This window comes from Centroberyx affinis, unplaced genomic scaffold, assembly GCF_046629955.1.
Source record: "Centroberyx affinis isolate AG114_WGS23_722 - 3 ecotype Tasmania unplaced genomic scaffold, CSIRO-AGI_Caff_v1 ptg000622l_1, whole genome shotgun sequence".
In the NCBI taxonomy this organism is placed as follows: Eukaryota; Metazoa; Chordata; class Actinopteri; order Beryciformes; family Berycidae; genus Centroberyx; species Centroberyx affinis.
The window spans coordinates 241,023-253,128 of record NW_027279251.1 but is presented as its reverse complement, the minus strand read 5'-3'; the positions used below and the strand labels follow the sequence as shown (position 1 = coordinate 253,128).

General features: G+C 38.2%; 1 protein-coding gene across 1 annotated transcript; it reads left to right on the top strand.

Annotated features, from left to right (window-relative positions):
* Positions 1 to 551: 551 nt before the first annotated feature.
* On the top strand, positions 552 to 6,346 carry LOC139643528 (transmembrane protein 272-like). Its single transcript, XM_071518692.1, has 5 exons — positions 552 to 623; positions 2,307 to 2,392; positions 2,476 to 2,526; positions 2,846 to 3,052; positions 4,642 to 6,346. Exons 2-5 carry the CDS (start codon positions 2,329 to 2,331, stop codon positions 4,848 to 4,850), a joined length of 531 nt encoding a protein of 176 aa, XP_071374793.1. The 5' UTR covers positions 552 to 623; positions 2,307 to 2,328; the 3' UTR covers positions 4,851 to 6,346.
* Positions 6,347 to 12,106: the final 5,760 nt, after the last annotated feature.

Here is a 12,106-nt window from a genome sequence, read left to right as displayed (position 1 = left end):
CAGTGATCAGCAATAATGATAGGCCTAATACTCATAATAAAATAATTAGCTCATATAGATCCTAACGCAGTCTCGAAGGTAAGAAGTGGATTATCCTTCACCTGAAATGTTTGCCTTGTCATCCTGAAATGTAAGGCAAATGTTGGATCACTATAATTAGGAACCAGTTTCCACAAACCCCTTCACTCGATTGGGACGTTTTCTGCTATTCTGGACGGCAAGGCAGTGACTGTAACATAGAGCGTATTTTGTAGTATTAAACACATATTTAAAAAACGCAAAGAATGGCCTTCTCAGCTGCCGTAGTTGCAACGCTTGCGTAACACAACAGGGTGTTCAACGCACCACCGTTTCAGTTTAAATAAACGTTTTGCTACGTTTTGTCGGGGCTGAACGCGGGGCAGATAACTGTACGGGTCCTTGACAGGTAAAATGGAGTAGGACCAATGAGGTTTCGACCTGACTACATGTGCTCCGTGCGTGCGCGCTCCCGAGAGGAAGCGTGGCGTCCTGCGAGGCGCGGCCTATACTATGTAGGCGCGGCAGTCAGCAGCAGTTCAGTGGCGAGACAAACCAGCAGCTGTGAGAACTGAGAAGGTGTAACCCGTCAGACACACAGGAAGGTAAGTGGGGATAAAATAACATGGAGAGTGTTCGTGGAGAGTCAAGTGCTTATTGTTCACGTTCAAAAAGCCTCGTGTTGTTATATTTGGAGGAAAATCCCAGTCTTCGTCTACAATTATAACTTTCTCTACGTTAGGCCTGTTAACTTATTGGCAGTGGGGCGTGGGGAAGTTTGGATGCAGGCGAGGGTTCGTTTCAACGTTATCTCTTCTCGTTTGAAAATATTTGATTATCGTGAACCAGTGAGCCACACAGCCTTGTGAGTGTCTTTTGAAAGCGAAGGTACCTTGTAGGCTAAACTTTGCCTACTTGTGAGGTGTAAAACTGTACTTTGCTTTATTCTGTTTTATGCTGTGTGGGTGTTGGTCATCATGTGTTATCTGACATTGCGCATTAATGTCATTTGACAGGGAAATAATTCAAATGGGAAAAACATAATAATAACCAAGACTCCACCTTCTTTTATACTTTATATTTAGAGAGGGGTTTTTACACTGTGGTAAGGTTGTTTATTGTTGTTGCTGTTCCTGTAAGTTTGCCAAACTGGCTTTGCACAGGAATGCAGTCAAACCTCTTGGTTGCAATACAACATTTTACAGTAGAGAAGTGATTTCCTTAAGCCTCAGTCCTGCTGAACCACTGGGTGAGGGGTCTTCTTTTGTCTGACTCCACAATGTGCAGGTCTACAGGTCAAGTCACTCTCTTGGGCTAGATACTCTCATAAATGAGAGATGAACTGTCCAAAGTGGCACTGTTAATATAGCAGAAGAAATTATTATACCAACTTGAACCACGAGTTCAGGACTCCTATGAACAACCACATGTCCTAACATATTGGTGTGTTTTTTTTGGAGTTTTGAAATCTATGAAGATGATTTCATCAGTTGTCATCAGGAAATAGGCCAAATACACCAAACACAGAGGGATTTGCTGAACATACAAGTCCAAACTGTGACACATTTACTGTGTACATAAGGTGGTACTGAGAGTGATTCCTTAAAGGCTTGAGTGCAAGTTATTGGAACATTTCAGGATAGTACAGATATTAAATAATACTGATCTTGAGAATATTTTTCATGCAGTGTCACATGTTAACAAAATGACCACAAGTCCCAGCACATCTGACTGTACAATCATAATGCTTACTTAAGCTCTGAACTCCAATCCAACCAGATACTGTGTTGATTCTTTGGAACATATGTACTATTATTTCTTTCAGTAATAGTCTTTATACTATCAAAAGATAATTTACTTTAACTAATTATTTTTCACATACACATGAATGAATGTTCATGGCAGAATGTTCATTGTATGTTTTTGGAACTCAGATAGTTGCGTTGAGTATTGTTATGATGGTGTTCATATTTTTAAAGGTATATTCTGCTAAAAAAAACTAATCTTGTAAGCACACTCTTTCTTGTAGAAAATGTTCCTTTTCGAGTTTTACTTATTTGATAAGTATATTTTGTGTTACTGTTACTATCAAGAACATGCGAGTGAAGGAAGAGTGACGAGAATAAAAACAACACATCCCACTCGGCATGAAACTCCACCTGGCTCAGTACATTTATAACACTTGAGAGCAGCTTTGTCCAGTGTACCAAGAGTGACCTGAAATGCAAACAGTGTACAGAGCATTAGCCTATCTGTCTCTGTCTCGCCTCTCTATCTCCCCTCTGTAGGTTAGAGTCAACATTACTGACGATGTCGGAAACGGAGCTGCTGCGACGCATCCGCAATCCTCCTCAACCTCCAACACCGATCCTAGGTGAGAGATCTATGGACAAAAGTTGTGCGCAAATGTTGTTGGTTCTCGCATGCAAAGTAATAATATTCTCTGTCTTCCCTTAGCATGTTCCAAGGTTATGCTCTGCATCATGCCCATTGCTCAGATTGCAATTGGTGAGTGGGTGAACTTATTTTACTATTCAATCATGAAGGGATATTGAAATTATTTTCATGTCACTTTGATGAATTTTCTGTGGCAGGGAAGCAGTGAATGTACTAAATAATTTAGTTTAGTGGTTTTTGAAATGATAAACAACTAGAATCATTCTGCATTCCAAAGATATTTTCTGGATGAAGCGTTTCCTGAATTTTGTGAGCATGCTCAGTGACTAACAATAAAACATCTAAGTGAAGTGGAATATCCCTTAAATGATGAAGTAGCTTAAGAAGGAGGTTGTTTCCATGGTCCTGTTCTTCACCTCTGTCTCAACAGGTGTGACGTACCTGAACGACTGTCCCAGGCAGCACTATATCCCCATCTACCTGGTGGTGGTGGGAGTGTTCGGCCTGCTGCTGGCTGTTCTCTCCTGCCTGCCCTGTGCCCAGGAGCCCAAAGACGGCACCACCAACCCCCTCAGCCGCTGCTGCACCGCCTGGAACTCACTGGCCTCGCTCTTCCTCTTCTGCTGGTTCATCGCTGGTGAGTTTACAGACCGGACTAGAAGGCTGATCAATGTAACAAGCATTTAGACAGGTAAAGGCCAACTCGCATCTAAAATGTAACTATAAAGATAACTGTAAACTATAGTGCTGTGTCGACTTGTGTTTGTCAATCGTCAGAAAATAACTTGATTGTAATTTTGATAATCCATTAATCATTTTAGTAATTTAAGTAAAAAGCACCTCTGCAAAACTTTTTGCAGAGGTGGGGACTCGAGTCACATAACGTGGACTCGTGATTTAATTTAATTTAAGTAAAAATGCCAAAAACCCTCACAAATGCTAAGATTTGCTTGCTTTTCTCTACTTTGGGTTTTTGTTGGCTGCTGGTCAGACTAAGTAAGCAAGTTTAAAACAATACTTTGATATTTTATAGACAAAATTATTAATTGAAAAAATAATCAATATGTTGATCAATAATGAAAATAATCATTAGTTGCAGCCCTAGTAAACTATAAGGATAAATTGTTGCTCAAGCATTCACACTGCAGCGATATCTGTGATCAGTACCTCAGGAAACGAAGCCTCACCGCAGTGAGCGACTGAATTCTCCGCCCCCTTCTTTCTTACAACTTTAATTTGCTTGGTTGATAATGTTTTATCATTGTCCCTGCCATAAAATCGCTTTGGCATCGAACCAATAATATAGTTATAAGTTATAGTTTTGGATGTTTTGATAGTTATTATTGTAGTGGGAACACAGACATTTGATTTACTTACGATTTAAATCTTTTTATCTTTATCTTTCTCTTGACTATGTTGCACATGGATATTACGTTCCTCTGGAATATATCCATAGACTTATCTGAACCTGCATTTACTATTTGCATTTATAATTTGAATTATTTGCATTTATTTGCCCTGTCTCTATTCTTCTATTATGTTGTATATTATGTACCTTACCTTTACTTTATTTTAGTACCTTTTTCTTCTGTTACCATCCTGTACTTGAAACCATACTTGACTTCCTTGGCACTGTCCGCCAATTGCTGCTGTGGCACCAGAATTTCCCCAAGGGGATCAATAAAGTGCTATCTTATAGTTATCATCCTAGATGTGAATAGACCGTAATTGTTAGCTGATCCACCTCTGTCTAAATGTTGCACGTAAAAAGCACACTGACTCCCAATTGAGGCATATTGAATAAATTGTTATCTGTTCAGTGTTGTTCAGGGAGAACACATATGTGGGATATCATGCCACATCATTGTAGAGTGTTTTTTTGAGACTTGCACCAGTTGGAGACTGAATGCACTGCAATAACATTTATGGGCCACTAGATGTCCTCCGTAAGTCTGTACAGCCAGCACTCTTGAGTCCCATCCTGCCACTAATGTGTCACATGGCTTGTTGTCTTGAAAGCTTTGGTTCACACGTCATTAAATTGAAGCCATGATCTGTAATTGTAGAACAGCCAGATGAAAGCTCTGTACTGTGTCAAGGTGTTGTGGAGGAAGTAGGTCTATTTCTATGAGCGAGCATTATATCACAGTGAGGTGAAATAGCCATTGACAAACAAACAAACGCACAAACCGTATCAGCTTTAACAGTGTGTTTCTTTTTCTCCAGGTAATGTGTGGATCTACTCTATCTACCAGCCCAACTACAACGAGACCACGACGGACGTGGATCCCTACTGTAACAAGACGCTCTACCTGTTTGCCTTCTGGACCACCACCTTGTGCTACATCCTGCTGGGTGTGTTCCTGCTGTGCGGCTGCTGCGTCCTCGTCTGCTTCCTCATATGCGGCAGGGCGGACCCCGACGACGACGTCTAAAGAGGCAGCCTCATCCGGAGGAGTGAAGAGTGAGGGTGCATCTGGTGGGGCTGCACACATTGAGTTTGCTACTGATGCTTTTAGGTTTTTCTGTTGCACAAATACCAAGCTGTACCCGTTCTTTGCTTAATGTGGGTAGGGTAGAGGATCAAACCGTTTTGGTTTCCCATTGAAATACTCAGCACTTATAAACATCACTTACATGTCACCAATGTAAAGAAGTCCTTATCAGCATCTTTTGAAAGTGGGCCAGAACCAAGTATGTTTTGGGTGCCTTAGCAGCACATTTGTAGCCTATCTGAACCAAGCTGAACTGTGCAATAAGCACTTTGGAAAAAGTCTTATCTCTCTTAGATCCCTCTCTTTTACCCAGCTTGTAATGGCATGGGTGGCACGAGGCTGAACTGTCTTTACTGAATTTAATATTCCTGAACATGGTGTTAAAAGAGTTTTAAGTTAATGTTAATGGTTCATCATTTGCAACGCCAATTTGACTCATGTTAACAACAAGCCTGTAATAGTGCTTCTCAAGTTGCACTTCTGTCCACATGCAGCTGACTCTTCAGCAGCCTCTATGGATGCGTACTTAACTTTACATTGTGTGTGTGCCTTTGTAATAGAACATTAATTATTAATGATTATGAACCCTAATTATGAACCCTTTTTTTTCTACCTCTGTAAAAGCTGCACTGCAATTTCTTTATAGGAAATGACTCAGGTTGCCTTACCAAAATATGTATTTTGTATTCTGTATTGCTGTTTACATGGTGAGCTAGGAACTCTGCTCAAGCTATTTCTACAGTACATGATAAAATGATTTACGATGCACTTAAAGTGAGTGATCATCCTGTATTTTTAAGGCTGTAAGCAAATTAATCATACCTTCTAGTTGCTGTACACTTGTTGCTGCGCTTCACCGCTTCAGTCTGATGTCATCCAGTTGTGCAGCAGAGCAGCAGTGCAAATCTTTGATTCAAGACAGAAGTAAATTCAGTAAAATCAAATGACAAATGGATCACTGTCCCATTTTCCCCCGTAACACCCACTTTTGTCAGTCTTTGCCCCAGAAGAGTTTGCTGCACAAACACGCTTTTTTGACACTTAAGTCTAGAAAATTGGACTCAGAATGATCCTATAGACTTTTGGATACACAACTCACATTCATTATAATGGGAGATTACCTTCGGCTTTATCTCTTTTTTACTTGACCTAAAACATTGCCAAATATACCAGGACCACAGTAATGTTATTGCCATAATAAATATTTATATTTTTGGTACAAACAAGAAAGAATATTCACATCACCTGTTGTCTAATCTCTCGTCTATAATTGGACACTTTGATTTTGCAATTGTAGCCACTATTTTATATGACTTGAAATTAAGGATAATCGTGGTGTGATAATGATGATAGCACTGTTTAAATTCCAATATGTAAATTGTAAGCATAATAAATTTGAATACTGAATAATAAACTGTTAAACTGACAACCTTTTTTTTTTCAGAATTTGTTTTCAAACAATCTTTCTCAACAACTGACTGAGGGAATTGTTTTTTTCTACATTTAATATAAAAACTGGCTGCTTGGACATGAAACACGTCATATAATAAGAGTATCATTGACTATGTATTTATATTAATATTATATGGTTGGATGCTTGTAAGGGCAGTTTAAGGGTAACATTTTAATTTATAATATTTATAATATTAGCTTCCCAGAATCCTTCCTAACATCGACCAGCAAAGCTATGATTATTCCCCCTTCCCAGAGACAGGGACTTGAGTCACATGACTTGGACTCAAGTGAGACTCGAGTCACAATTTTAATTGCTTGAGACTTGGGCATGAAGAGAATACCTGAGACTTGACTTGGGTTCTGGTGACTTGACTTTGATGACTTGAAAAGGTTTCTAAAGTCTTGACAAAAGATCTTGTGTTTGTGTAAATGACTTAGATTGAAAGTGGTGAGATTTGTTCCACCAGACGACTGAATTTAAATTCTGTTTTCTGAATTTGTATGGAATGATTGAATTTATTGAAACTGAAACTGATTATAGGAATCATTTGGGCTCAAAGTTTTATCCTTTTATCGTATTAAAACCATATTGCATTGAAAAGTCCTAGATATTTAGTTTTCTTTAAGATATTTCATTGATACTGGACTTGTTCTGACTTGACTTGGCATTCTACATTTAGACTTGAGACTTTACTTGAGACTTGTGCCTCAAGACTTGAGACTGACTTGGGACACGAGCAAAGTTGACTTGGTCACACCTCTGCTTGAGACTAACTTGGGACTCGATTAAAGTTGACTTGGTGTTTCTGAGAGTAATTCCTTAAAGGCTTGGGAGTGCAAGTTATTGGAAGATTTCATTATCTAAAGAGAATATTAAACAACACCGATCCGGAGAATATTTTTATTCAAAATGAATCTCAACTTTTAGATGCTTCTTTTATGTTCAGTGGTATAGCCTATTACCTGATGAAAACTCTTCAGAAATACCAAAACTGAGTCACTGCACATGCAGGTTCTGTGAATTCCTCAAGACAAGAAGAAAAGGATTATACTACAGCACATTATGATTAAATGCATGTGAAGTGTCCCACGTTAACAAAATGACCACAAGTCCTAGTCTGACTGTATAATCATAAGTTTGCTTACTTGCAAAGCCACACACAACTGTTGTTCCGCATAATTTCTTCTTCTTTTTCTTCTACTTCTTCATACTTATCCCTCTTTAGCATCTACTTCAGTCATGTACTTCTTCATATTTTAAGCTCCAAACTCCATTCCAACCTGATACTGTGTTGATTCTTACTAGCCTATTATCTCTTTCAGTCATAGTCTTTATACTATCAAAGACATTTCACTGTAACTAATTATTTTCACATACACATGAATGGAAGAATGTCCATTGTATGTTTTTGTAACTCACATAGTTGCGTATGAGTATTGTTATGATGCTGTTCATTTTTATAAAGGTATATTCTGCTAAAAAAAATCTTGTAAGCACACCATTTCTTGTAGAAAATGTTCCTTTTCGAGTTTTACTTGTTTGATCATTATATTTCATGTTACTGTTACTATCAAAGAACATGCTAGTGAAGGATTGTGTGAATGATCATTAAGTTCAGTTTATTTATTCAAGGATGATTACTTCTGTTAAGTAAATTGTTTGTTTCTTGATGTATATAATGGCCATTTATTTTTGATAATTGTTATTGTTTGTTTAATTAGAATGTTTGATCATGCCATTCAGGTTGGTAGGACTGTATATATGGATCCTGCTAAATTAATAAATGCATTGTAAAAAGGAATATTTAGATGATGTTAAAAATACCTTGAAACTGTGAACAGCCTATTAATTTTTTGTTCTCCTTTGTTCTGTTGCCAGCCAACCAATGCTAAAGCAAATGCTATACCTGTAATACCTGTAATTGTGTCACATTGCTGACTCCGCAATCACACTATGTTATCTTCGCTCTTTCTTCTGCATACTTTCACCTATAGACTCTGTTCAAACTTTAAACTGTTCAGCTTCTTTAGGACAGTGGTTCTCAACGTGGAGTCCGGGGACCACCAGGGTTCCCTTAATTCCTTATTAAACTTCACCATTATTTCATTTGCAAGAAGTTAACACAATGAGAGAATGTAGAAGAATGATTATTTTGATCATAGTTTCACTGTTATTTCTCTACCTACAATGCAGATAGTGATGGAATTCTGGACAAAATCATATCTAGAAATAAAAATATTCTCAGATTTGAGTCCCAGAGACAAAATCTCATCAAATGGGGGTCGCGTGGCCCTAATGTGTACTTAATTAGGGGTCCTTGATATAAAGGTTGAGAATCACTGCTTTAGGAGATGTGCTATTACTTTTCTAAGCAATCTGATTTATATTTTTTAAAATATTGAACTATTTATCACTTTTTTTTATAATGGGAGTCAGTGGACAGAATGTTCAAACCATGCCCTTTTTGAACACTAACTACTCTTTCATACTTTAAGCTAGAAACTCAATTCAAACTTTAAATGGGTTACCTCTTTTAGACTGTGATAATTCCCACAATTTTACAACACTACATACACATGTTACACATCAAATTGCTCAGCTACTCCGCCTTTCACTCCTCCCAATGAAAATATATAAGGGATATGATGTAGAGTTTTTGAGTTATGGACGTTTGTTAGACACTTGCACTGCACATACAATATTAGAAAGCCGAAAACTCATCTTTTTATACCTTTTTTAAACTGTGATAACGCCCACATTTTTAACACTACACATGTTATGGAGCAAAATCTTCTTCTACTATCTACTTCTGCTCTCACTTCTGCTCTCACTCATGGTGTAAATATATAAGCCATATGTTTTAAGCCATAGTTTTTGATTATATTCACGTTTGTTCAACACTAGTGCTCCACTCTCTTTCACACTAGCTTTTGTTTCACTGCTGCTCTCCTTACACATACTGCTTTTTTCACTCTTCTCCATTTTAACATGTCTTTTACATATTTTCATACTTTTTTACTTCTTACGACCAGGGGTTAATATTATACAGGGTTGCTGTTTCTTGACTTAATCCAAGAAGTTAGGTGGTGTAGAAATGCAGGAAATTTGTTTTAAAGAGTAACTAAACCCCAAAAACACTTTTTTCAGCTGAAAACTACTTGGGAAGGGTTCCCCCACCTGCCAAATCCCACTTTAACTCCTGCTTACGACTATACAATTTTATTACATTTCTAACATTATTACTTATCACCAGTGTTGGGCGGTAATGCATTACTCAGTAATGCGTTACAGTAATGTGATTAGTAGTAACAAGGGATCACAATTTCAAATTCAGTAATTACATTACAGTTACTAATGCCAGTAATGCTCCATTACTGCATTACTTAAACCTGAACCCCCTTCAACCTTTTCTTTTCTCTCCTTTGAAATTTTCAAAGTTGTTTTTTTCCCCAAATCCCTGTTTGTTTCTTTCCTCATATGTATCTTAAAGTGGAGATGAAACAACAAAATAGACACCTGCATAGAGCTTTGTGTATTACTAAGATGTACCACAATAAAAATAACATTGTAAAAGTAAGTCATTGTTGAGAAAATCCATTTTTTAAAATGTCGGCTATGATTATCTTCGGCACTCGGCCTGCAGCCTCGTGCCTATTACGCTACGGCCAAATCACAGCCGTGCTTATATACAATACAACACCACTCCCTCTCATGTGATATTGCTTTTATACAACAGTTGTATAAACAAAGCTATTCATCAAGTAATAATAGTAATTTTTTAAAAGTAATTTGAGACAACAGATGATTTTTGTCTGTTATTTGTCTCCGCCAACAAAAACAGTTCCCTTGGGATTGCACTACCAAGTGTTGCCAAGCAACAGGTAAACTGTTTCCCGACTACAAGCTAGCTAAGCTACTAGCTACTTTGAGGTTAGCACAGACGATTTCAGCTTAGCCTACTTTCTTCCCAATCTTTCGCCTCAGCCGACCGTTCATAATTAAGGTCAAATGTATCATGTGTGCATTTACTCGGTCTTGACTCGGTCTCGGACAAAGAGGACTCGGAATTTTATTTCAAGACCAGTCGAGACCACAAGTGCAGTAACATCACTACCTGCCCGTGCATTGTCTGATTTATTTATTTTTTACTGTGATTGGATATAAACGTTCCCCTTCAAATTGCAACCGATAACTTGGCTTACTTTAAGTTTGAAAGTTTATTAACCATTAACTGCTGCCACCCTCACTCACCCCCCTCTGAGCTGCGCCAAGTAAGAGAACGCAGGATACAGGAGGAGAGAGCACCATGTGTGGCTGAGGAGGAGAGAATGAGATAATACAATTTGCCTACAGAAATCACAGAGAGTTTTGCGAAACAGTTCTAAGAACAAGCACCAATTCCATACAGGCACATGGCACGTTCAATTCAATGTGGTGCATTAAAGCATTGCGACACAGTTATCGGTTAAATTATAATTTCACTAATGTTAGGCTTAAATTCCACAAGGTAATAACGTTACTGGTAAAGTCTGTAGTGCAGCAGACGTGTTATCAGGTTACTGTTTATACCGTTACTAACACAGGCGAGTAAATTGTGGAATTTTAAGTTTCACTTTCGTCTGCACAGCGGGGCTCTGGCAGATTGAGTAGGGGAGAGCAGGGCAAGTTCTCACATTGGTCAAAGTCAAAACACTGTGACATAAAAACAATTTGTAGCCTATACATGACAGTAAGTTTATGTTTCTTCTCATTTCAGGAATCAAAATAATTATACATTGTGACATAAAAGCAAGGGTCAGCTATAACCTGATAATAATTTTGAATGTTTTAGTGAAGCTATCTGCTCAGGGTGTTTTAACACTTCTGTTTCATTCTGTCTGCTGTCTTGAGCCTTTCCAAAGGTCAGTGAAATCGAATTGCAATGTTTCAAAGGATTGCCTTCCGTCACTGAGTACATACTGTACAGCCATTTGTATTTTACTTAAATTCCTAAATAATGCTTTCTTTCTTTTTGAATTTTAGCAGAGAAATGGTGTAAATGTTGAGCCATCACTCTGATTACATGGTCTTGAAAATGGACTCGCATTGGTCTGGTCTCGGTCTTGACTCGGTCTCGCCCCCCTTCGGTCTTGGTCTTGACTCGGTCTCGCCCCCTCAAAGTCTTGGTCTTGACTCGGACTTGATACGCTCTGGTCTTGGTCTTGACTCTGTCTCGGTTTAGGTGGTCTTGACTACAACACTATCAAATTGATACTGGACTTGTTCTGACTTGACTTGGTGTTCTACATTTAGACTTGAGACTTGACATTAATGACATGGACTTGACTTGACACTTAGATGCTTCTTTTCTGTTCAGCGGTATAGCCTATTACCTGATGAAAACTCTTCAAAAATACTGTGATGTGAATGAGCTGTGGGACTCTCTGTCTCGCCGAGTGGGCGAGTTAAGTGCACGTTTTAAATATTGTATATGTATATTTGTGTGTGTGTCTGTTCAACTTAGTGGAAGCCTTGACTGTCCTGGTGTGGCTGGTTGCCCCTAATTGTTTGTAGCCCCCCTCACCTTTTATGAAGTTGCTTATATATTTGTCTATTTGATGATTTAATAAAGATTGCTTTGTTTGTACTGTATACACTTGTATCTGTGATTATTCAAAGGCTCTGGCATTAATAGCAGTGTTCTGCTATATAAGGACAAAACCCACATTCATTACAATACCAAAGCTGAGTCACTGCACAT